Source organism: Ambystoma mexicanum, unplaced genomic scaffold, assembly GCF_040938575.1.
Source record: "Ambystoma mexicanum isolate Mex_15411 unplaced genomic scaffold, UKY_AmexF1_1 Mex_scaf70, whole genome shotgun sequence".
NCBI lineage: Eukaryota > Metazoa > Chordata > Amphibia > Caudata > Ambystomatidae > Ambystoma > Ambystoma mexicanum.
The window spans coordinates 1278853-1305435 of NW_027182489.1; the positions used below are offsets into that span (position 1 = coordinate 1278853).

At 46.6% G+C, this 26583-nt stretch overlaps 1 protein-coding gene across 1 annotated transcript in view; it reads left to right on the forward strand.

Annotated features, from left to right (window-relative positions):
- The window catches only part of LOC138562829 (uncharacterized), a 36716-nt gene extending 10434 nt beyond the window's left edge, over positions 1 to 26282 (forward strand). The window contains exons 2-5 of the mRNA XM_069642799.1: positions 8892 to 9068; positions 9819 to 9944; positions 24289 to 24880; positions 25007 to 26282. Of these exons, the coding sequence (XP_069498900.1) occupies positions 8892 to 9068; positions 9819 to 9944; positions 24289 to 24880; positions 25007 to 26282 (2171 nt within the window). The remainder of the gene's footprint in view (positions 1 to 8891; positions 9069 to 9818; positions 9945 to 24288; positions 24881 to 25006) is intronic.
- The last annotated feature ends 301 nt before the right edge of the window (positions 26283 to 26583 follow it).

The following is a 26583-nucleotide window of genomic DNA, read 5'->3' on the forward strand; positions in this document are numbered from 1 at the left end:
AATGCACAGAGTATATAGACTTAGTGGTCCAATTGGATCACAGACTGCAAAACAGAAAAGCAGATCGGTCCAGGTTTGAGACCCGGGTGTTGGTCAAGACCCATGCTAATCCCAAGGGAGTTGATGTCTCTGAGCCTATGCAAATTGGAGGGGTTAAAGGACCCTTAACTCAAAAGGAACGTGAAAGGAGGCGGCAGTTAAAATTATGTCTTTATTGTGGGAATTCTGGACACTTTCTACGAGATTGCCCGGCAAAACCGCCCCGAAAGGCGGTAGGAGCTGCTGATAAAAACCATGAAGACTCTGTTTCGGGAAACGACTCCGCCCGACAAGTGTAGGGGTCCGCTTGCCGAGCTTGAAAACTAACTCTCAGACCTCGCATTTCATTGTGCCAATGGTTCTCGTAGATCCAGAACAGCCTAAGCGGTTGCATGCAATAAAGGCATACATCGATAGTGGGGCTATTGAAAACTATGTGGATCGTGAATTGGTCTCTAGGATTAACCTCCCTCTCCGTCCTAAAACCAGCAAAGATGTCATCACCACAGTCGATGGAACTGAAATTGCCTCTGGACCGGTAACACCGTCCACTACTGAGGTGACTCTTATTGGTCCCGACGGCCATCGGGAGGGTGTTGTGTTTGATGTAATCAAGGCTCCACAGTTTCAGGTTATTCTTGGAATCCCTTGGTTAGAGACACATAATCCTCTAATTGATTTGCGAGCTAATAGAATAACCTTCCCGGATTGTACACAAACCTGCTACCCAGAAAACCTGAAGATTAATCTAGCATCTGTAACCTCTGCCTCCATGCAACTACCTCCGGAATACCAAGACTTTCAGGACGTCTTCCAAAAGGAACAGGCCAACACGTTACCTCCTCACAGATCGTACGATTGCCAAATCGATCTGGTGCCCGGTGCATAACCCCCTTGTAGCAGGATTTATGCCCTTACCGAACCTGAGAACCTGCATTTGAGACAATATTTGGATCAATACCTAGCTAATGGTTTTATTCGCCCGTCAAAGTCCCCGGCATCCTCGGCTTTGTTCTTCATGCCCAAAAAAGAAGGCGACCTTAGAACTTGTATCGATTACCGCGCATTGAACTAGATAACGGTTAAAAACTGTTATCCTCTGCCTCTGATTCCTGAACTCCTTGACCAGGCGAAGGACGCTTGCATATACACCAAGTTAGATCTCCGGGGGCATATCATTTGGTGCGAATAAAGAAGGCGACGAATGGAAAACTGCCTTCCGTACTAAATACGGATTATTCGAGTACCAGGTGATGCCTTTCGGATTGTGTAACGCGCCGGCTGCCTTCCAATACTTCATGAATGATGTCCTTCGGGAACTCATCGATGTTTGTGTTGTCGTATATATTGATGACATTCTGGTGTACTCCTCTTGGGAATCTGATCACAGAAAACACATCAGGGCAGTACTTGAAAAACTGCGCCAACACAAACTATTTGCTAAATTGGAGAAATGTGTTTTCCATACCACAGAAGTCGAGTTTATAGGTTTCATCCTGACACCCAAAGGAGTCCGAATGGGCTCAAGAAAAGTGGATGCCATCCTCAAATGGCCATCACCTAGCTCTGTAAAAGGGGTTCAAAGCATGCTCGGCTTTGCCAATTTCTATCGCAGGTTTATCCCGGAATTTTCACGCGTGGTACAACCCATTACTGCACTCTTGAGGAAAAATAAACGTTTTGAATGGTCTGAAGAAGCCGAGCAGGCCTTTCAGGATTTAAAAGCTAAGTTTACCTCTGCACCTATTTTGAAACACCTGCGTCCAGATCTCCCTTATGTCGTCGAGACTGACGCATCCAGCCTAGCCATGGGAGCTGTCCTGTCCCAAAGAGATCCCGAAACCAACCAACTGCATCCCGTAGCATTTTGTTCCAGAAAATTCTTGGCGCCCGAGGTTAATTATTATCCTCTGCAATCATTATGCAATCACGGACAAAGAACTGTTAGCCATTAAGTCCGCTTTTAAAGCCTGGCGGCATTATCTGCTTGGCGCTCGACAAACCATCACAGTGATCACTGATCACCGGAATTTACAGTATTTGAAAACCGCCAAGTCTCAGTCATCACGGCAGCTCCGATGGGCTTTGTTTTCTGCTGAATTTGATTTCGTGATTACCTATCAACCTGGCTGCAAGAATGGCAAAGCAGACGCCTTATCCCGAATTGGAATGGGAGAATCTGATACAAACTCAGAACCAGTACCAATAATTCCCGAACAGAGGATTCTAGGCATGACTTCGTTACAGACGCTTGAAGACATTCAAGCCAGAGTGAAACAACTCATGGACCCTACAACCTTACAGGATTGGATACAAAAGGGATCAGACTTTACCATAGATAATGGTTTACCTTATTTCCAAGGACGCTTATTACTGCCACATAAGGAATTACACAAACTGATCACCGGAATTTACAGTATTTGAAAACCGCCAAGTCTCAGTCATCACGGCAGCTCCGATGGGCTTTGTTTTCCGCTGAATTTGATTTCGTGATTACCTATCGACCTGGCTGCAAGAATGGCAAAGCAGACGCCTTATCCCGAATTTGAATGGGAGAATCTGATACAAACTCAGAACCAGTACCAATAATTCATGATACATTAATAGAGGGACACCCCGGTATTGCCAAGACAGAGGAAAAGGTGAAACGACAATTTTGGTGGCCCTCTCGGCGAAAAGATGTTAAATCTTTTGTGATGTCCTGTGGTGTTTGCGCCCAAAATAAAAGTCAAAAGAAAAGACCAGCTGGTCTCCTTCAACCTCTAGACATACCGCCAGCACCCTGGCACACCCTATCAATGGATTTTATTACGGACCTGCCTCCTTGTTCGGGGTACAATACTATTCTGGTAATTGTGGATTTGTTTTCCAAAATGGCCCACTTTATTCCTTTGAAAGGTTTACCTTCAGCTTCTGTCCTAGCCAAAGAATTCCTCGAAAATATTGTTCAGCTACATGGATTCCCATCTATACTAATCTCTGACCGGGGAAGCCAATTAATTTCCCACTTCTGGCGCAAATGTTGTCAAATGGTGCAGATCGACGTAAGATTATCGACCAGTCACCACCCTCAGACCGATGGTCAGACCGAGAGGACAAATCAGACCCTTGAGCAGTACTAACGGTGTACGTTACAGCAATCTGAAAGCAACTCGAAAGACATTCTTTGGATAGCCGAATACGCATATAATAATTCGGTACACTCTGGAACTGGCCACAGCCCTTTTTATACTTTGTTTGGGCATCACCCTCGAACCTCAAACCTTGACTCACCTCAGAACCTCGGAATGCCTGCAGTAGAACATCTGCATTCTACAATTACCCAAGCCTTCAAAGAGGCAACTACGCATTTACAACAAGCCAAGAGAAAATACAAGGAGAATGCTGATCTACATCGGAGTGAAGCACCTCTGTATCAGATTGGGGATCAAGTGTGGTTAGCTACCAGACATTTACCACTCAAAGGGCCTCGAACTTTTAACCCAAAATATCTGGGACCTTATTCTATTACGGCAATAATTAACCCAGTGGCTGTTAAACTTGATTTACCAGCTAGTATGCGAATTCACCCTGTTTTTCATGTGTCACTTCTGAAACCAGTGGTACCCAGAACCCTACTACTCAAACCTCCAGAACCTATTCTAATAGATGGGGAGCCCGAATTCGAAGTGAAGAACATTTTAGACTCAAAAATGTTTAGGTCAAAGCTGTTCTACCTAATTGATTGGAAGGGGTACGGACCTCAGGAGAGGTCGTGGGAACCCAGCGACCATGTGCATGCACCTCGATTAGTCAGGAAATTCCACCGACTCTTCCCAGACAAACCAAAACCCCCAGAGGGAATAACCTTGGGAGGGGCCTTGGGGGGGAGTGCTGTCATGATGCCCGCTCCCGGGGAGCCGGTTCAAGCCCTGCGTCCCCGAAAGCGGACATCCAGTCCCCAAGGAAGGACCCAGCAACCCCATATAGGGGCCCTTTGGACAGTGTCCTGGCGCCTATGGCACCAGGCTCATAAAAGACATCAGTCCTGGGGCCATAGGCGCCAGGCTCATTATGGGAGTGCTTGGGTGCACTTACCTGATGCAGACCATGCTGCAGGATCCCGGCCTCCTTGAGGCCTGAAAGGAACTACTTTACCTGTGGGACTAATTTACCATCCAGGCGTGGTCGGGGAAGGATACATACCTGATTGGAGGAAGGATACATACCTGGAACTTCTTCCAAGCTATTTAAACCCCACCCGAACAGCCACACGTGCTTCGCGTTGTTCTGCATCTAGCAGCTGGACGCTCACTGTGTCTGCTCCTGCATCCTGACTTCTGCCACGCCTGCCAGCATCCTGGATCACCTGCAAAGGAAGAGAAGAAGAGAACAGAAGAAGGAAAAGTCCTTACCTGCTAAAATCCGCATCCCGGAGACATTTCGCCGACAATCCTGAAAAGGAAGACTTTTATTTAAAAGCTCATCGCGTCGATCGCTGCAGCGCCGCATTCCACTCACCTTTACAGGGCGCCTCCATGTTCAGCAGCGATCATCCGGATTCGCAGTCACGCCCCAGCGCCTAGGGAGAAAAACACCAGAACAAAAGGTGAGAGAGAGAAGGGAATAAGGAAAGCTAAATCTCCATGTTAAGACTTACCTGTTGATTCATTCCCTTTTCATTTCGGGTCCGCGCCGCATCCTGGCATTTCCGGACCCCGGCCCCTAAGGGGAAAAAGAGACAGCGTTAATGAGCGAATGAAAAGACATTACCAAAAAACACTCATTAAATACTTACCTGTTTTTTACAAGGATTTCACCTCTCATCTCGGGTCGGTGCCTGTTCCCCGGCATTCCGTACCCCGGCCCCTATGGGGAAAAAGACACTAGCATTCGTACATTAATGCATGGACACAAGGGGAACCTCTTATCAAAAAAACTTACCTGGAAGCCAAGCAAGTTTGGTTCTCACCAATCCGAAAATCCAGTGAAGTAACTGGATACCAACGCGCCCCTGCATCAGAAGCAGGATGGAGAGCTCGTCCTTCCAGACCGTAAGGTGAGACGCTACGAGGAATCACAGAAGGGTATCGAGGAGGGTGAGAGGGGAAAGTGGGAGGCCGATTGCATTACCCTGCAGACAGTTAATCCCCTATTTTCGCCTACAGAAGGATACTTCTGCGAGCCAGACAAGCCAGATTTGGGGGGCCCGGTCCAGTCCGTCTTCCGAACCCTGCGCATCACCTTAGAAGAGGTCACAGCAGCGCGAACCAGGCCAGCGCCTCCGTGGGAGTCAGGTGAGCGTTACAGAAACATTGGCTAAACGGAAATATGTTGTCCAAGATGAAGAGTTGTCTTGTAGTTGTTTTCTTTTTGTGTTATATGTAAATCCAGGCCAGGGTACCCCAAGGTCAGGATTATGGGACTCAGTGCTGCCATTGAGTTGAGCGTTTAGTCCAACCCCATTGTTTTGTTGGTGGTCTTGGAGATGCCTGGCCAGTATCTTCGAGTTGTTGCAGGATCTGTTTACCTTGGTGAGGTTGAGTTGGGCTCTTTGGCCTAGTCCTTTTGATGTATTTGTTTGTATATTCATGATGTAGGCACAGTTTGGTGATATTTCAGCAGTGGTTAGCGGTTTTAGGAATTCTCTCAATAGGTATGGTGATTCTGTTGTTTTCTTAGATGTCTAGCATTGCGCCAGGATCACAAGCCATGCTTCAGGGTGGCAGCCTGGAGGCTCGCCTGTGGCAGGGGTGGGCAGAAGAATATATGTTATGTTAGCGAGTGTTTGGTTTGTAGGGTAGCTTTAGCCTGGTGTATAGGCTGGCATGTGTCTAGGGTGAGAGTCTAGAGTTTGTCCGTGGCAGGGATTTCTTGTGAAGCTGTATGGTGGATGGTGATGTGACTTGCCTATATGTAAAGTGCTTATTGTTTGTGTAGACGTTTCGGTAAGGAGGGAGATGTGTTATGTCACACTCTTCAGGCACTGCCTGAGCCAGCTGAACTAGCCACTTGGTACTCTGATGTCATGCAAGTACCAAGTGGAATGTTGATGTATGAGTGAGAGAAGGCTGTGCTGAGTGTTCTGTTTATGGGTCAGTTGGTCCCTCCCTCCCTGGGTGATGGGTGCCGGTGATCTATCTTATGTCTTATACCTTATGTCTTTATGTCCTGTAACATGTAACTGAAGCACTGGAAGTAAACTTACTTATAAGCAACCTAACTCAAGTATGGACATTGCTTTACTACACAAACCAGGCTGGCAGTGTGGGAAGCCTTTCAAAGACGCTCAATTTGTCCTTGGAGGGAGGGAAGTCACAGATTTCAATTTCTAACATCAGCCTTTATCCTTTGACAATCGCATACAAATTGGTTGAGCATGTTACAGAGGGATGGGGAATCCATGTTGCAGATCCTTTCTACCCAGGATGATTCCCTATTCTGGAGTATTATTCATTCCTTAGAGCGCCCCCAAATCATGGTTGAAATAAATACGATCATTGACCCAGGGAACACGTTGAAACATTATATACCCAGGCAAAAGTTGGCCACATTCCTAGGTTCTCAAGATCTCTTGGGAAGCAGCCCTGAAGGTCATTAAAAAATCTAGTTCTTCCAGAACAGTGGACCCTAACACAATGGCTAATTGTTTGTATAAATCGGATGGGAATACCTGGGCAACCATTTTAACATTCTATTTTAGTAGCATTATAGAGAGGGGTGTTTTCCCATCCTCTTGGCAAACATCTTACGTGGTCCCCATCTTTAAGAAGGGTTCTAGGATGGATCCCAAAAACTACCACCTGATAGTAATCATGGATGGGTTCTGTGCGATTACTGCTCTGAGATTGCTGGGCTGGCAGAAAATGACACTTTGTTTTGCTGACCACCTTTTCTCAACATATAAATGCAGCAAGAGACCCCCAGCAACCCCACTACTCTCCCCAACATTAATTATTTACTGTACCCAATGCCCCACATATATATGCTGGGAAAAGGGAGTCACCATTTTCATCCGGTGCAGTAAACTCGGCGCAGTAATGCATGATCCCCCAAGGATGCAGATAGTAAGATCTTTGCATCATTGCTTCTAGACCATCTTACTATTTGGAAACAACATGTACTAGCTTGAATGGTTTAAGCTCAAATACTGTTAGGACCTTCCATATTTATTGCTTCCATCAACATCACTACAGCATTTTGTCTGGTAGATTGAGACAGACTCTGGCAAAAATGTTTCTCCTGACATAATCTACCCTAAAACAGTACATAGAGGAGGGAGGGAGGGAACGGGTTACCCTGAGTCTGAAAAGTGGTTCTAAATACTGCATTCTCCCTGAGATATCATCTCTCGTCCCACAAGGGAATTCCCCTCCCATGTGATCCTTCCACGGTGCACAACCCCCGTGGGATTATTGGACTGTGGCCACAAAGCCCTGGCCACATCAGAAGGGTTTTCCTCTATGGGAGAAGGGACAGCATCCAAGGTATTGTCGCACAGTACTGATACACTGCATAGCACTTAAAGCACAACATGCTTTAGAATTTCGAAAATTGTTTTTCAGAATGGATTATGTCGATGGGGAGAGACTGTGGAGGCACCTGCTTAATAGATTTCCCAATTTGGTGGGCACAGCATCTTTGGGGTATTTAAAACATTTAAATCTATTAGAGGCACATGATTTTTTGAAGAACAGTAGAGCATGTAGTTCAAAATGATGAAGCGTGTCATCCTGCTTCCTTGAGATGTGGATCTTGGGTAATGTTGTTCTTTCTAAGATTCTACTATTCAGTCCAGAATCATACAAACACTGCGACTAATACATTTCACCTATACCGAGTACTAATATCCCGACCCCCATTACTCCGACTAATGGAAGCACGGGTTGCGGGGGAGTACCCCGCTCCGTTAATCAGAGTAATGGGGATCGGGGCTTGCAGGGGTGTCCCCCGCATGCATTACATGGTAGCGGGGGACAATAAAGATACATGTAAAAAAAAAAGGATACAAAAATAAAAAAGGACCCTGCAGTGCCAGTTCAGCCCCACATTAGTGGGCCAGAACTGGCGCTGCAGGGATACAGTTGAGACGGTGACAAACGTCTGTGTGTGCTGCCGAAGAAGGTTAGTGGGTAGGGTGGAGGCGGGTAGGGGGATGCAGGGCACAGTGATGTATGTGATCACTGCGCCGCACCATAATGGAAGTCAGCTTTATGAAAGTCAACATTATGGGCGGCGCAGGGATCACATAGATCCTTTAGTCCTTATTACATGACTAATATGATTTTTAATGTCATGTCTTATGTGGAATTGTAAAAGGTTGATTTTCGCAACCAAATACAATAAAAAAAATGTAAAAAAAAGAATTGTCAAAACTGCCTAGACTATTTTAAAAGGACATTCTCTTACCAATGTTTTACTTTCTTTGCGGGACTGGAAGATCAAAATCACCACAAATGCGTCTTTTAAAATGAGGCCATGTTAAAATATATGCCCACTTACAGAAATCTGCAAGAAGGGGAATTACTGCTCCTTTACTGTCATTTTTTTACTGCACCGCTGTACGTGTGTGTAGGTTATTTCGATGACTCTCTAACGGATAATCATGCCGGATACAGAGCCCGACAACTCCTATAAACAAAGGAAAGAACCCCAAACAAATGCCCGCTCTGGCCTCTATTAAGGTAGCTGAGGTGAACAGTACTACGTAGTTGAAACGGGGAGGCCATGGACTTTGTGCTCTGCTGTTCAGGGACCCAACAGACAGAGAAAACACTCTGTTCAAAGCCAGTGACTGCTCCCCCACCTGGCATGCAAAATACTGATTTCACAAAACCAGAGATTAACGTAAATTCTCATTATTTTGGCTTTAGGTTGCAAATGTGTTCCTCCTACAAGGCGAAATGCTCAGAACCCAGGAGTAGGTACCCAGGAAAATTTGAATAAGAATGTTTTCAAGGAAAGAAGCCAATCACCACCTTCGAGGACTAATTGCCAAGAATATTACCCGCCTCCTCCTGAGTTGCAGGATAACAGGTCCCAGTACTGGGGTGAGTGGAGATCCAACAATACATACAACAGCAGTTCTCAGAATTACTGCCCTAGAAGAGACAGTTACCCTTGAAACACGTGTGTATAGGCGCGTTATAAATACCATATCATATCCTTCTAGTGAAGAGCAGATATATGATCACGGACGACCATGTAGTGCGGAAAATGAGGAAAGCGTCTCACAACTTGAGGAGAGGATTGCCCAATTCATGAGATCCCAACAGGGAAATCCTGAACCTAAAGCTCATTGAAACCTTGACAGGCCTGGGTGGATAATGACACGAGGAAAGTGTTCCAGTAAAAAATACATAAGGAGAAGAGTAAGGGGGGTACGCGACAAAAAATATAATACATGACACGCCTTTGAGAGAGCTCCTTTAATGTGCCCCAGAAATACCCCTGAGTTTCCTTTCAATAAAACCAGATTAAAAAAAAAGTAGGATTAGTGAGGAGAAAAATGTCATCATTACCTTTGTGAAAGAGAGAACTCGTTAGAGTGTTGCTTCTTTACCAGAGGTAACGATGTCTATAAAAGAGACTGTGAATCAAAAGAAAGAGAGTAAAAATGAAACCCCTAGATGGACAGAGTCTGATAATTATTGCAGAAACCCCAAAACACATGGATATTCCTCCCTCTTCAGATTATTCTAGGCCTCAAAATCCCACTTGTAGCAGTGACCTGAAAACTGCAGAAAAAGGGGGAAGTCCCCATCAGTTTATAAAATCAAAGTGTGTTTTCATTCCTACAGATATCTCGACCAAACCACATAACCGTGACCGTTGCGAGCATACTGCAGAGGGAACTGCCCAAAGGCGAGCTCAAGAAATCCCAGACATTCATCAAATTAAGTCTGAATTATGGACACACTTTCTCTGTAAGTTGCAGATGTAAGATGAAAGATTTTTTCGTACCTGTCCAAGATCTAGGAGAGTGTGACTTACGGGCTCTCATAGATGTAGGGTCCCAAGTAACCTTGTTATCTAGAGAAGTGCTTAAGACTCTCGATCAAGCAAGAGTGTGCTCTGTGCTAGTCCTGGCAAGTCCTTTGCTGAAGCAGTTAGTAGGAGCTTCTTGGTGTGCTGAATGGCGTTTGTGGCGACTACTTGATTGGACTCACCTGCAGCCCAGGAGTACTATAGAAACAGGCTGAGACGCGCTCACGCACACGCTCCGTGCGAGCCCCAGCAAGTCTTTTGCTGAAGCAGTTAGCAGTTTGCTGGCTTTCGGACCAAGGTCCGCAGTGAGTCGTTTCTCCTCTTATTGTTATTACTGAATCATGCCCGTGGCTTAGAAAGCATACCACCTGAAGGCACACCCCTAAATGCTCACACGCTACAACCTGCTAGGGAAAAAGGCCCATTATGCTCTTGGAAGTGAAACAAGTATATATTTCTTCAAAAATAGCTGCATCAGCAAAGAACTTTGCTGCCACAGAATGTTCTGGCAAAAAGTGTACAAGCAGAATCTTATAAGGAGACACAGCATCATAGGTGACGTCATCGTATTCAGTGAAAACCTGCATGGCTGGTATGATATGATATGGCATTTATAACATGCCTATGCACAAGTGCTTAGGCAAGGGAGGGGCAAGGCGGGAGGACAAGTGCAAGGCAAGACAAGTGCAAGGCAAGGGAGGGGAACAGAGGGAGGTCAGACAACGATCCTACTAGGCCAGGTGTCATTCAGATCGCGCAAGTGCGTGGGAAAGGGGCAGAGACTGTTCAGTACAAGATGATAACAGTAAGTAACAGCCGCCATGGTGGCGCGACCCTATACATGGTTGGCTTGCTCCATATGGGTCATTGGTCTGAGCTCAGTCTGTTCGCCTTCCATCACGTGGGTTCTGCTAGGCTCATCATCTCCAGGGAACCAAGGCCTAAGAAGCAATTAGCTACATTTGTGAACAATGCCACTCTATCATCATACAGTGCACCTGGCAGGCTCGAGGACTGGCACAGGAGGTGTCTCATGGTTAAACCGACCCACACATACTCCACTCATTCACGATCACGTCATCAGTGCCCAAAGCTTCTCCCCTCACATTTTAACGTTAATGTATCCCTCCCTGCACCTCGGTCTACAAACCATGTCATTATAAAATAAAGGTGGGACGGCCATACTCTCAGATCTTTATGGTTGATTGGTTTATGTTCAGTGGTCTGGGGTCAACTGGTATCTTGGAATTCCGAGGTTTCGGACTAGGGCAGTTTTAGGGGCTATAACTCGTAGTTGCCTGGGAGGAAGTTGGCTTCTGCTTCTCATGTTTGACCAGGTGAAAATGTCGACTCTCCAGTGAAGTAGGGAACTTATGGGTTGCCTGCTAACCCCCCCCCCCCGCCCCAATCGCAGGGGTGCACCCCATTTAACATGAGGCTTCCACCCACCCATCGAGGAAGCCACATTCAATCGTTCCCGGTTATCAAACTTGTGTGGGTGTTACTGACGTCACACAAGGAGATAACCTTACAAATATGATTAAGTGCCCTGAACGAATGGCGCTGCATGTGCAGGAGGTGGACAAGGAACAGGGTGCATTTGGGACTCAGTACAGAGAGCTGTAGGTCCTCAGGCTCACATTCCCGTTTCCCACTCCTGATGACGTCACGAATCAGCCATTTTCAGGGAAGACATGAGAAACCAACGGGTAAAAGGGCAAGAATCACAAAAGACCTTCAATGAAGGTTAAGATAGTTCCGTCGAACCCGCACTACCACCAGAGAACATAGGAAAGACCACACATAGGAGTGGATGACACACGTGTCTGTTCCAACACACCAGAAACAGTCCTGACCCGCTTTTAAAAGCGACCAATCAACTTCCGGATGAATGCCTCTTCTGTAACCAAAGTCCCTTTAAGAAAGCCAACAGAGGTTCCAAGGGTCTCGTGGGGGGAGGGGTGGAGCCATGCCACTTCAAAGGTAGAACCTGGTGTATTTGCATACAGAGGGCCCCCCTCTAGTCCGTTTCCTGGCAGTGGAGCCTTCTTCATGACGCTCTGCTTTTGCAAACAGTGACCAGGCAACGACTGTGGCAAAGGCTGTTTAATGATAGGGAACCTGGCAGGATGGCTTGGGGCTGTCAGGTGAAGGGTAGTAAGGCAGAGATGGTTCCATTGTGACGTGCAGTGGTTGCCATTGGAGTTAGAAAATAGCACTTAGCGCTTCACAAAGAGAGGACAGTCACACGCTTCAGTGGCAGCCCACTAGGGAGGGGGGTGGGGCAAACAAATGTATTGCCATTTGTGACCGGCAGTACCCCTGTACAGCCGCTCTTCCTGACACGCACTTTGGGGTGCTGCTGAAGACATGTCTTTGTCAAGTTAAATCAATGCACTGCAGATCAAAGTGCACAGCTCGTGGTCACTGTTGGAGAAGCGCCTCGTTATCCTATCTCACTCACCTGGGATTTCAACCACAACCTTCAAGGGAGCATCTGCTGGATGGAACTCTGACCCAAGGGACCCAAATGTCTTATTCTATGTGAAAGGGTTCCTGCTGCCCCTATGCTCCACCTAAAGCAAGTCCGACTGCGGTGCACTGATGATGCCTAAGTAGGCTGAAACCAGTATCCAGTTTTCCGCAGCCTTGACTAGTATCTTGGGTTCAAGAAGCTATGTATAAACTAGTGCAGCCCTGAAAAACAATGACACTTTTCTGGCGCTAAAGGCGTGGATTTGGGTTAGTGTGCATACCCACAATGCTTTGCGGTGCCACTGTGACTTGGCTCACAGTGCCCATTCTGCTACACATATGTATGCATGTATTCACTGATAGACTTTCTGAAAGGGACGTTACTGTTAAGTTGCTCCAATAAAAACCTTTGACATTCAGAAACAAACATTGTGAAATGGACGTTTTGATTGCAGAGCAAAATTAAAAAACCAAAGTAATTCCCCAGAAGAAATGATAAGCTATGCAACCATAAATCGCGCCCCTGCCATGCGCTGCCCAGACTAACACTCGGGACGTCACCAATGACATCTCAGCTGGCACTGCCAAGGGCCTCACTCATGAGATCACAGATCCTGGAAAGTTCTTATATTTAGCGGCACACTGGACCTGCAGGTACTGTTCTGAAAACATAACAAGCACTCTTTGAAGATGCTATACATGTAGGTCTTCACGTTGCAGAATGTTCTTAATTTAAATTCCTTAGGGTTTGGCCTGAGCCCATGGTACACATGCATGGACCTGTACAATGTGTATAGTTTCTAGGTGTCATGCCTGACTCTCGTCGTAGTTTCATTCTCTCATCATAGTATTTCTTTCACCTTTACTAGATGTTACCTGTTAATGCATCGGATTTGTATGCATTAATGCCCTACTCTGTGGGGGCCTAATTTTCCAAAAAAGCACAAGGGCGCACAAAAGTGTTAGCGCATTTACTAAGATTGTGCGAGGAGGCGATTCACAGAAATAAATGCGTGCAGGAACCTGCAGTGCAAAGAAAACAGGTTTGCACCTGACACGTCCACAAAAGGCCCCCAGTGCAAACCAAGGTCCCGCTGCATAAGACTGTTTTGCGTGCAAAGTGAATAGTGACAATAGATGCAGCGAGAATAATCCAAAAGTGAGGGTGGTTACTCACAGGTAATCACCATTATTTGCACGTATACCAACCATTCACAGTCTCAGTAGTGCTACAAATCTGTGCCCCCAAATGCAAAGTGTGCCAACACCCACTATTCCTACTCCCTTTACACCCACCAATCTGCGCCCACAAATGCAAAGAGCACCTACACCCACTATTCCTACTCCCTTTACACCCACCGTTTGCACCCAAGAAATGCAAAGTGCACCTACACCCACTATTCCTACTGCCTTTACACCCACCGTCTGTGCCCATGAAATGCAAAGAGCACCTACACCCACTATTCCTACTCCCTTTACACCCACCGTTTGCACCCAAGAAATGCAAAGTGCACCTACACCCACTATTCCTACTGCCTTTACACCCACCGTTTGCACCCAAGAAATGCAAAGAGCACCTACACCCACTATTCCTACTGCCTTTACACCCACCGTCTGTGCCCATGAAATGAAAAGTGCACCTACACCCACTATTCCTACTGCCTTTACACCCACCGTCTGTGCCCATGAAATGCAAAGTGCACCTACACCCACTATTCCTACTGCCTTTACACCCACCGTCTGTGCCCATGAAATGCAAAGTGTGCCTACACTCACTATTCCTGCTTCCCTTATACCACCAATCTGTGCCCACAAAATGCAAAGTGCACCTACACCCACTATTCCTACTGCCTTTACACCCACCGTCTGTGCCCATGAAATGCAAAGTGCGCCTACACTCACTATTCCTGCTTCCCTTACACCCACCGTCTGTGCCCACGAAATGCAAAGTGCACCTACACCCACTATTCCTGCTTCCCTTACACCACCAATCTGTGCCCACGAAATGCAAAGTGCGCCTACACCCACTATTCCTGCTTCCCTTACACTACCAATCTGTGCCCACGAAATGCAAAGTGTGCCTACACCCACTATTCCTGCTTCCCTTACACCCACCGTCTGTGCCCACGAAATGCAAAGTGCACCTACACCCACTATTCCTGCTTCCCTTACACCACCAATCTGTGCCCACGAAATGCAAAGTGCGCCTACACCCACTATTCCTGCTTCCCTTACACCACCAATCTGTGCCCACGAAATGCAAAGTGCGCCTACACCCACTATTCCTGCTTCCCTTACACCACCAATCTGTGCCCACGAAATGCAAAGTGCGCCTACACCCACTATTCCTGCTTCCCTTACACCACCAATCTGTGCCCACGAAATGCAAAGTGCGCCTACACTCACTATTCCAGACATACAGGCGCCTAAGGAGGGCTTCTGTGCCAAAGACTGTGAACAAAGGAATCAACGCCAGTGTGGCACGCAGAGTAAAACACGAGAAAGACTTTTACAATAAGAAATGGCGAATAAACCCAGCCGGAGTCAAAATAAAACATAGATGGTCTAGCGGGTTTAAGTTCGAGGCTCTCAAGATAGCCTCATACAATACCAAGGTTATTTAAGATAACCGCGGTAGGAAAAATAGGGTCTTGACCACTGCCACCAGACAAGTCTTGATGAAAAGGGAGCGAAACAATGCTCCAAGAGAAACAGACAAAACGGGATAAGTATTAACCCTTTCCAGTACTCCATGGGCCTCATTACGACCCCGGCGCTAAACCATGGTGCTAATAGCACCATGGTCCATGCCGGGGTCAGCCAAGGTTGGCGGGGGCGGTAATTCCCCATTCACCATGGGCCCTTCCCCATTCCCATTTTTGCCCCATAGGGCTCAATGGGAATGGGGAAGGCGCTAAGTACGGTGCCGCAAATTGCGGCACAGTACTTAGCACCAAGGTCCCTTTGCGGCACCCTACTTTAACGCCGGCTAAAAGCAGGCGTTAAGGTCGGGTCCCGCAAAGGGAACTCGTAATGATGCGTTAAGGGTTTAACAGCGCTGACACCTTTTAATCCGCCGTTAAACCCTTAACGCCAGGGTCGTAATGAGGCCCCATGTTCTGAGTCTGTGAATTTAAAAAGACAAATAAAGTCAATGGCAACTTTACATGTTTTGAGAGACAGTAGTCAGTCCCAGAAAATTGAGTCTGAGTTGGGAAGTCTAAAAGACAACCCTGTGTCACTGCACTAAAGGTGCTGTGTAACACACAATAAAAAAGATGATGCCTGTGGAGTAGGTGAGGCTCCACAGTCTATGAACACAAAAATGTTAAACACACACAGCAAAAAACATGTAAAGGCTCAGACTCTTACCAGGTGAACACAATACACCCTGGAAATCCAGCAAAGCTGCTGAGGGACTCAGTAGGAAAGGGAAATTAGCCTGTCTTTAGAATTCTCCCTAACAACCAGTGCTGTGGATCAGGACAAACTCATTTCCAACATGTCTCGTGTGTCAGAAGAGCATACCCTGCAGTGGAGCATCCTGTCCACGAGTGCATTCCAATGGTCCCACACCAACCTGTAAGTCAAGATCAGCCAACGCTCCCTGTCCAACGGCACCAACGTGGCTGCATCATTCATCATGCATCCTGAAGGGACGATGCTGGCATCTTCTTTCCCCCACTGAACCCCATCCAGCATGACTCTGATGTGTGTCCTGGCCAAGCACATCACTGGCCAGGCCTGAAGGGGGACCCCAAGCATATATCTGGAGGTTCAGTCACCGACTCTTACAGGAGGTGACCCCCACAGCTATTCATAGCTGGCAGAGAACTGCAGACTCATTGCTTGCACCTTGAGGCACCCTTCAGTACCACTTCATGTCTGCTTCCAGTGGGGAAAGCCCATCTTGGCCTGCCCTAGATTGAAGACCACTTGGGACTGACACAACCTGCAACACTTGAGCTGCAGACTCATGACTGCACAGAAGGCATGTATTTGCCCATGCTAAATACATGCATCCTGCCAGGGCCTCCATGAACCTATGTGCCCAGCTGAGCCAGATCTGTTCACATGAACTCACCAACCATGTTTTGCTGCATCAGCCCGCCAAGAACTGAATGCAGGTACTATGCAACTGAACTGACCACACGGGCCATGTGTTTACTAGACAATGGTTAGGTCATGATGCTCTCGTGTTCAATCCAAACATCTCTGCATGCCAGTCCTTTACCCACCAGTGCCGCTACCTCCAGTGTGTAGCTACATCACCCTAATGGATCTTGTGGAGGTACATTGTTCACTAATCATTTTCAATACAACCTGTGGTTGGCGCGTTCTGATTGAGTAACCACGTATGTGGAAGAAACCTGGATTGGGCAGTCTCTTAATTACATACAGTGACACTGTATGTAACACCCCTCTGGAGGAAATACACTTCACTCGTCCCGCCTCACTAAACAAGGTGGGGGTATATCTCCTGATTGCACCTGTTTACCTAAATGATTTTGTAATGTCACCGTCCTTAGATGTGTGAGGGTTGAGTGGCCCATCACACCCCTACTCACCCTTCCACAATTGTGATGTAAAACTGTGTCTCCCATGATGTCCACTAGGGCTGGACTGGGAACCAAAAGTGGCCCTGGAAATATTTTTCAAAGTGGCCCCATATTAACATGAACTGAACGATTTGTAAGAAATTCTGTATTCATCCCACTCAAAAGAGGCCCACCAGAAGCTCTTCAGAGTTCCCTGTAGTCCAGTCCGCCACTGGTAGTGGGCACTGATTGCCAACGTATAAACGCTCAAACCTATAAAAGACGGGGCACATCCTGGGCTCTTACTGCTTACAAGTTATTGAGTGCAGAACAATATATCCAAGTCAGAAGACATGTCTGAAAGAGGAATTCATGCCAATTAATCCTGACACAATGTGAGAGCCATTTGCATCATACATTTCAGGGACAAATTAAAATGAGTGTTTCGCGATCAAGCATTTTCTGTATATTAATTGTTTTTACACCCTCTGAATGGCAATAGGCCAACCTCCGTGGTCTAAAAGCAGAATGAGTTGCCAGATCCTACATGGACCTCAAGTGTGCTGTGTTCATCCAGATCTGCCCGTTCCTTCAAGCATTCACCGCACACTGGATTTGCACTGCTACTTCACTATTTCTCTTGGAAAACACCTACTGGATTGCTGGATAATGAAAGCGCTGTGATGACGTGTTCTTGGTATATGATCGTGCATGATGACATGTCCTTGGGATTTGATCGTGCACGTTTAAAGTTTAAATCCGGTCATACATTCATTTAAAATAAATAAAAAAATTAAACTCATTTCATGGAATATCAACATCCTCGCAAAACTACAAAACACACAGCGCCATTTTATCATTTAGAAAATTAATAAAATACCAACAAATATTTAAATTTAAAATACCTATAAAATGTCTAAATACCTACGCATTCATAAATATTTGTACGTATTAGTTTACATGTATAGCTGAATAATATTTCAATTTCATATTGTGCTTTATGACACATTCTTCCTGCTTCTAAGCGCTATTACTAAGTGTCATCTGCCTCTGCAGGCTGAAGGTCTGAATGAGCTATTTCGGTATGCCATATTTAGCATTCATTGAGAGCACTCTGACCCTGTTTTGGAGTCTTGGGGAACTACAGTCTTTTCAATACTTATTTCAGAGTATTCAGATGCTTACGCTTGAATGTTTGAGGAAGTCATTAGGACCCCAAAAGTGTATGCATTGTACCCCAATAGAAGATTGCTAAAATGTAGCTTACATCGCAACATGCCATCTTGAGCAACTCCTGATCTTTCACCCACAGTAAAACGCTGTGCTTTCTGGAACCTGTAGTTTCGTTATTCCCATTACAAGTATAGGCGTAGAGACATGGAATATGATATTTAGAGAGGACAAACCTGATTTTAACAATGCTGTTGCTGATCACCAAATGTATTTTTTTTTAAACTGCATGTTGAAGATAGGAAGAGTACATGCCTTACAAATAAACTATCATTTTGGTGACTTTCAAATGCATTCAAATGCATGTCTATTCTAACGTTTGTTAAATGTTCACTCGTACTGAACTGGACATTACAGCGAGTAGTCATACCCTGAAAATAGTGAGAAACGGTCTTTTGCTAAAACACTGACTGTAACAGTGACCTAACATGGGTGGAATTAAGTGGCTAAAGACACGGGTGCAGATTCTGAACTAGTGAAAGAAATGGACGAATCAGATGCATACAGACATTCAGACCGATAGATGGAGGTCTATAACAGAGAAACTTAGGGAGAGGAAGGAGCCAACAGAGAGAGCGAGATACACGCACAAGGGAAAAGAAGAGTGTCAGACAAGAGACCCAGAAGCAGGAGAGAGAGAATTACATGATTGCAATTAATGAGCAAGTAGGCAGTGCATGAAACACATTACAGGATTAACTGAGGTAAAGAGAACCACAGACACACACCCCCCTGTTGCAGGCACCCAGAGCTGCCCCTTGCAGCGTGATTCTCCATGAGACGGCCTGATGATAGGAGAGCTCTAACCCGCAGCAGTCCGGAACATCATTTCACCAAAATTCCAGGGGTGGCAGAAGTGACATTACATGACCCTTGACCTCTGATGACATCACAGGAAGTGGCATCATTTGAACCCTCCCCGCCCCCAAGTGACATCACCGGAAGTGATAGCACATGACCTTTCACCCCTTGACAAAACAGGAAGTGGCAGCATTTTTGAACACATCAGAAACACAGGGCCTCAGACAAAGATGCGATCGACCGGAGCAATACAATTTCTGCTACTGTCGCAGACGCCTGTCCTCCAATGACCAGATCTTAACTTATCAGTCTTTGGTCCCTGCCCATCCTCCCATTCCTCCACCGGCACATTATGCCATCTTCCAATATGGATTTCCTTTCCAATTGTCACTCACGTGCTATTAAATCTGAAACTCCTTTCTCGCTTATGCTTGAACAGCCTTAGGGGTGCAACAAAACCTAAAATTGGGGTGGGGGAGATAACCCTTGAACTGTTGGGAGTGGTGCTAACTACAGAGATGTTGGGGAGGGGCAAACCTATTTGTGTGGGCGGCATCTAACTTCTTTACCCATTCTAATAAGACTATTCTAGTGCAGCGTCAATGTTACAAGCAGTTAACTCTCTCCTTTAAGTCTAAAAGCACCCACTTAAGGACTGCTTTGAGAATGAGCAGTCTCCTGCCCCTCTCTACTCTTCCAATCTTTCCCCTGGCATGCAAACAGTTTTGTAGGGAGCAGGGAAACTCATGAAAAAAGTACAATAGATGCAAGTCACCAAAGGTGTACAAGCGCATTTCCCAATGCATTGTCATGCCGGTTCTTGCAATATATGCCAGTACAGTATACTGGCTGTGCCCATACATTTCCATGCTGGTTCCATCAACATATGCTAGTATTCACATATAAGAACATACTCATGTTCGCTTTAAGATGTGTTTTATAGTATCATTACTGGCACTAGGTACAAAGCTGGCTGCGCAAATATGCCAGTACTCCTATGTAAGAACATACTCCCGTTGGTTTGGACATTAAAGGTGACATGTCACAATAAGAAAACATGTCCGAACTGGTTCCAACGTAAGCCTGTCTAGACCAATAACAACACTTATCATGCTTGCTTCATCATACCACTTCATAAAATATGCCTGGTAGAAACCACTGCAGTGTTTGTTCGCCTGGCTATATGATGTCTGCATTTCCAGAAAATGAAAGCATTCCTGCTACCGTGGCAGGCTTGAGGTCTTTCAAACTACACTTTGGAAAACGTGGGCAGGTAGGCATTAGACTGCTCCGCAAGCTTAAAAAACATGAAAACATTCTTGAGGTGTAGAAGTGAGGGCGTTGCACCCCAGCTGTATGGGAACACTTGAAATGGTAAAGCACGTGCGAGGTAAGACCTTGTAAGATGCTATCGGAGTCAGCTGCATGCTATTACTGTAATGGCATGACTGGGCTGAATAAAAGGGAATTGCTGCTGCCTTGGAAACTTGACATTCACAAAACAGCGCAACATTTCCGTCTGGGAATGAGTGCCTGGGCCTGATTCAGACGTGTCGATTTTGTAGTTGCAATAATCAGAAAACGCAGGAGGATCTTTCCATTGGTCTCAATTTACTTGGGAAATGAAAAAAGCAGAAAACAGCATAGATGACCTAAAAAACTTTTGTAGTCAAATATAATCTGGGACATTTGCAAATACATGTATTATTAACCGAACTACATGGTTCATTCAACTTTGTAGGACGAAAGCTTGGGTCGGCCCTTCAAAAATGTACCAACCTCATGCACGTGCCTGGCTGCGGCGACAGCAAGCAGTTGTATTAAAATATTTAAAGAAGGTTTTTTGGGGGGATTATTTTTAAATCCTTGAAAAGCTACCCACAGTTGGCAGGCTTGAAAGAATCGCTGAAATGTGCATGCGATTTTGCTTTGCATACTCACAAATAGGACATGCTCGGAAAAAGGCAACATATTTAACAGCAACAAAAAATAAACAAGGACGAAAAAGGGCAAGAGCAAAAAAAAGGCAGTTGCTGAATCCAGTGACTTTTGCAACATTTTGCTGTCTGCAAACACAAGCGCCAACTCTCCATGTTCAAGGCACTCCATATTTTCTCCTGTGGTGGAGAATGTGCCCCAGAAGCGCGGATTGACAGTTAATTACACGTGTAAAGATATCTCACACTACAATCCTTCTCCACACGAGTCACCATAAGCCATGGTTTGCTTATGTTACTTCTGTAGTAAACCCCTCCACTGTGAATCCATTCCAGCCAGCCTCCACATCCCCACACACTGACTGACTGACTGAAAGCTCGCCCTTCATCACACAAACCATTTGCGATGGCCAGCGGCTCTGGCTGCAGGCCTTTATGCTTTTATGGCACCTGCAGCGCTGACCCTGTGACCCCTCCAAGCATCTGGCAGGAGAGGCGCCAACAATAAAGCCACGGAGAAGTTCACTCTACAATTGAAATAGGAGATCACTTCCCCCATGGCCCGGGCCATTTAGCAGCTTCAGGGCACGTGACACCACACACTTGACACATGTTGTGTTGAGGTTGCATAGAACGCACGTCACACCACTTTGGAGAGCATAACCGGAAGGACACGGGCTAAGAGATTCATTTTCACAACCCAGCAATATTATAAGCAGAGAGAGGAGACGGACATTCTGAGAAAGAAAAACACAATTGTGCTGTGTCATTTTTTTGTTATTAAGTGAATTTGTTTAGTAAATTAACCTTGCACGGTATACAAACAGTAGATAAGTAAACAAACAAAAAACATTCCCCCAGTACACAGTCTCTGACACATAACCAACACGCCACATGGTTGTAAATAACGTGTGTTATGCACAGTAGATGTTCATGACGGTTTACACATGATGTACAGGGCAGCTGGGAGAACACCGAGGAAGCGACCTACATGACCCAGGGCTATTTTGGACTGTGGGTAACATGGATGGCGTTTTAAAAGTACAGATTGCAAAGCACCCGGTTGAAGCGTGGCCTTACAGTCCCTAAGTGTGTCACATTCCAGCCACTCAGCTGATGGAGCAGGGGAGGATGTGTGCAGACGGCTCATTATTATAGAAGCGACGTGATTTACTGCTGACAGCTCGAGCTACTACACATACATGTGGACATGTCTAGGGTATGAACCTATACTCCATTCTTCTCACACATGTCTCATTTATTTATGGTGCTTACATTTGTATATGTTTCCGGTGTCGCACTGGCGCTGGCACTGCCAATGAAGAAGCCTGAGCGAGGGGTGAGCTTGAAGCTCCTGGGGTCCCCCGCACCGCCGGTGCTGCGAAGCTCCACAGAAGCTTCTGTTAAAAAAAACAAAACAAGGATTTTTTTTATGTTTAAAAAAAAAAACACTTGTTTACCCCCAAAAATTAGTGCTCGCAAAGGAGTCTCTGCGACCTCTGGTGACCCCTAAATGACGTCCATGCATTCCCCCAAGAAAAGAGGCCCTGTGTGCCCAGGCCCACCGGGGAAACTCCCGGTGTCCCGGTGGGCCAGTCCAGGCCTGATGACACCACTCGCTCTCTCTTCCCTAGGACCCTAATCTAGGTGCATCCTCCTCATTTGCCTACTATACTGGGTAACCGACTGTCTTCTGAAACCTGGGCCATGTCTGCCCTCACCATTCAGACTCGCGCACCAGAGAGACCACGAATAATGAGACCATGCCGTCTGCACTGGACAATTGTCGCTGCAGACCAACAACATAGAAGCCTAAGGTACGTATACCTCACGCCACGCTGTGGACACAGGCCGCAGGCACGGCTGAGCATCCACGCACCGTAGAATGCAGCTGTGGCTATGCTCATCCTGTCTAGCATCATATATAGCCGTCCAGACTGAAACACCTGACGTACCTCAACACCTCTGCCACTTGCCTTCAGCGACACCTGAATACCTCTGCCACTAGCATACAGCGACACCTGAATACCTCTGCCACTAGCCTACATCGACAACAGAATATCTCTGCCACTAGCATACAGCGATACCTGAATACCTCTGCCACAAGCCTACAGCGATACCTAAATACCTCTGCCACTAGTATACAGCGACACCTGAATACCACTGCCACATGCCTACAGCGACACCTGAATACCTCTGCCACTAGCCTACAGTGACACCTGAATGCCTCTGCCACTAGCCTACAGCGATACCTGAATATCTCTGCCTCGAACCTACAGCGACACCTGAATACCTCTGCCACTAGCCTACAGCGATACCTGAATATCTCTGCCTCGAACCTACAGCGACACCTGAATATCTCTACCACTAGCATACAGCGACATACCTCTGCCACTAGCATACAGCGACACCTGAATATCTCTGCCACTAGCATACAGCGACACCTGAATACCTCTGCCACTAGCCTACAGCGATACCTGAATATCTCTGCCTCTAGCCTACAGCGACACCTGAATACCTCTGCCACTAGCATACAGCGACCTGAATATCTCTGCCACTAGCATACAGCGACATACCTCTGCCACTAGCATACAGCGACACCTGAATATCTCTGCCACTAGCATACAGCAACACCTGAATACCTCTGCCACTAGCCTACAGCGATACCTGAATATCTCTGCCTCGAACCTACAGAGACACCTGAATATCTCTACCACTAGCATACAGCGACATACCTCTGCCACTAGCATACAGCGACACCTGAATACCTCTGCCACTAGCATACAGCGACACCTGAATACCTCTGCCACTAGCCTACAGCGACAACAGAATATCTCTGCCACTAGCATACAGCGATACCTGAATACCGCTGCCACTAGCCTACAGCGATACCTGAATACCTCTGCCACTAGTATACAGCGACACCTGAATACCACTGCCACTAGCCTACAGTGACACCTGAATACCTCTGCCACTAGCCTACAGTGACACCTGAATGCCTCTGCCACTAGCCTACAGCGATACCTGAATATCTCTGCCTCGAACCTACAGCCACACCTGAATACCTCTGCCACTAGCCTACAGCGATACCTGAATATCTCTGCCTCGAACCTACAGCGACACCTGAATATCTCTACCACTAGCATACAGCGACATACCTCTGCCACTAGCATACAGCGACACCTGAATATCTCTGCCACTAGCATACAGCGACACCTGAATACCTCTGCCACTAGCCTACAGCGATACCTGAATATCTCTGCCTCTAGCCTACAGCGACACCTGAATACCTCTGCCACTAGCATACAGCGACCTGAATATCTCTGCCACTAGCATACAGCGACATACCTCTGCCACTAGCATACAGCGACACCTGAATATCACTGCCACTAGCATACAGCGACACCTGAATACCTCTGCCACTAGCATACAGCGACACCTGAATATCTCTGCCACTAGCATACAGCGACACCTGAATAGCTCTGCCACTAGCATACAGCAACACCTGAATACCTCTGCCACTAGCATACAGCGACACCTGAATATCTCTGCCACTAGCCTACAGCGACACCTGAATACCTCTGCCACTAGCCTACAGCGACAACAGAATATCTCTGCCACTAGCCTACAGCGACACCTGAATATCTCTGCCACTAGCCTACAGCGACACCTGAATACCTCTGCCACTAGCCTACAGCGACAACAGAATATCTCTGCCACTAGCCTACTGCGACACCTGAATATCTCTGCCACTAGCATACAGCGATACCTGAATACCTCTGCCACTAGCATACAGCGACACCTGAATACCTCTGCCACTAGCATACAGCGACACCTGAATATCTCTGCCACTAGCCTACAGCGACAACAGAATAGCTCTGCCACTAGCCTACAGTGACTCCTGAATACCTCTGCCACTACCATACAGCGATACCTGAATAGCTCTGCCACTAGCATACAGCGACACCTGAATAGCTCTGCCACTAGCATACAGCGACACCTGAATATCTCTACCACTAGCATACAGCGACACCTGAATATCTCTACCACTAGCATACAGCGACATTCCTCTGCCACTAGCATACAGCGACACCTGAATACCTCTGCCACTAGCATAAAGCAACACCTGAATACCTCTGCCACTAGCATACAGCGACACCTGAATACCTCTGCCACTAGCCTACAGCGACACCTGAATACCTCTGCCACTAGCATACAGCGACACCTGAATACCTCTTCCACTAGCATAAAGCGACACCTGAATATCTCTGCCACTAGCATACAGCGACACCTGAATACCTCTGCCACTAGCATACAGCGACACCTGAATACCTCTGCCACTAGCTTACAGCGACACCTGAATACCTCTGCCACTAGCATACAGCGACACCTGAATATCTCTACCACTAGCATACAGCGACATACCTCTGCCACTAGCATACAGCGACACCTGAATACCTCTGCCACTAGCCTACAGCAACACCTGAATACCTCTGCCACTAGCATACAGCGACACCTGAATACCTCTTCCACTAGCATAAAGCGACACCTGAATATCTCTGCCACTAGCATACAGCGACACCTGAATACCTCTGCCACTAGCCTACAGCGACACCTGAATACCTCTGCCACTAGCTTACAGCGACACCTGAATACCTCTGCCACTAGCATACAGCGACACCTGAATATCTCTACCACTAGCATAAAGCGACATACCTCTGCCACTAGCATACAGCGACACCTGAATATCTCTGCCACTAGCATTCAGCGACACCTGAATACCTCTGCCACTAGCATAAAGCAACACCTTAATACCTCTGCCACTAGCATACAGCGACACCTGAATACCTCTGCCACTAGCATAAAGCAACACCTGAATACCTCTGCCACTAGCATACAGCGACACCTGAATATCTCTGCCACTAGCCTACAGCGACACCTGAATACCTCTGCCACTAGCATACAGCGACACCTGAATACCTCTTCCACTAGCATAAAGCGAAACCTGAATATCTCTGCCACTAGCATACAGCGACACCTGAATACCTCTGCCACTAGCATGCAGCGACACCTGAATACCTCTGCCACTAGCTTACAGCGACACCTGAATACCTCTGCCACTAGCATACAGCGACACCTGAATATCTCTACCACTAGCATACAGCCACATACCTCTGCCACTAGCATACAGCGACACCTGAATATCTCTGCCACTAGCATACAGCGACACCTGAATATCTCTGCCACTAGCCTACAGCGACACCTGAATACCACTGCCACAGGCATGATCTTTTGAATTGCTAAATTTGCTTCTAGGTGTGCTCATCTGAATTAGCGCCACTTTGGCCTCTTATGCTAAATTGTATTTAGGCATGATGTTTTGAATTGCTAAAGATGCTTCTAGGTGTGCTCAACTGAATTAACGCTACTTTGGCTCACAATGATAAAATTGAATCTAGGCGTGCCCATCTGAACTGCTAAGTTGAATTAGGTGTGTTATATTCTTGCTTTGAATTAGCCCAAACCCATGTTCACTAAGCCTCAGCCAATTTAGCCCTATCTGCTAAACTTTAATTCTAAGTTGCAGTATACTTGTG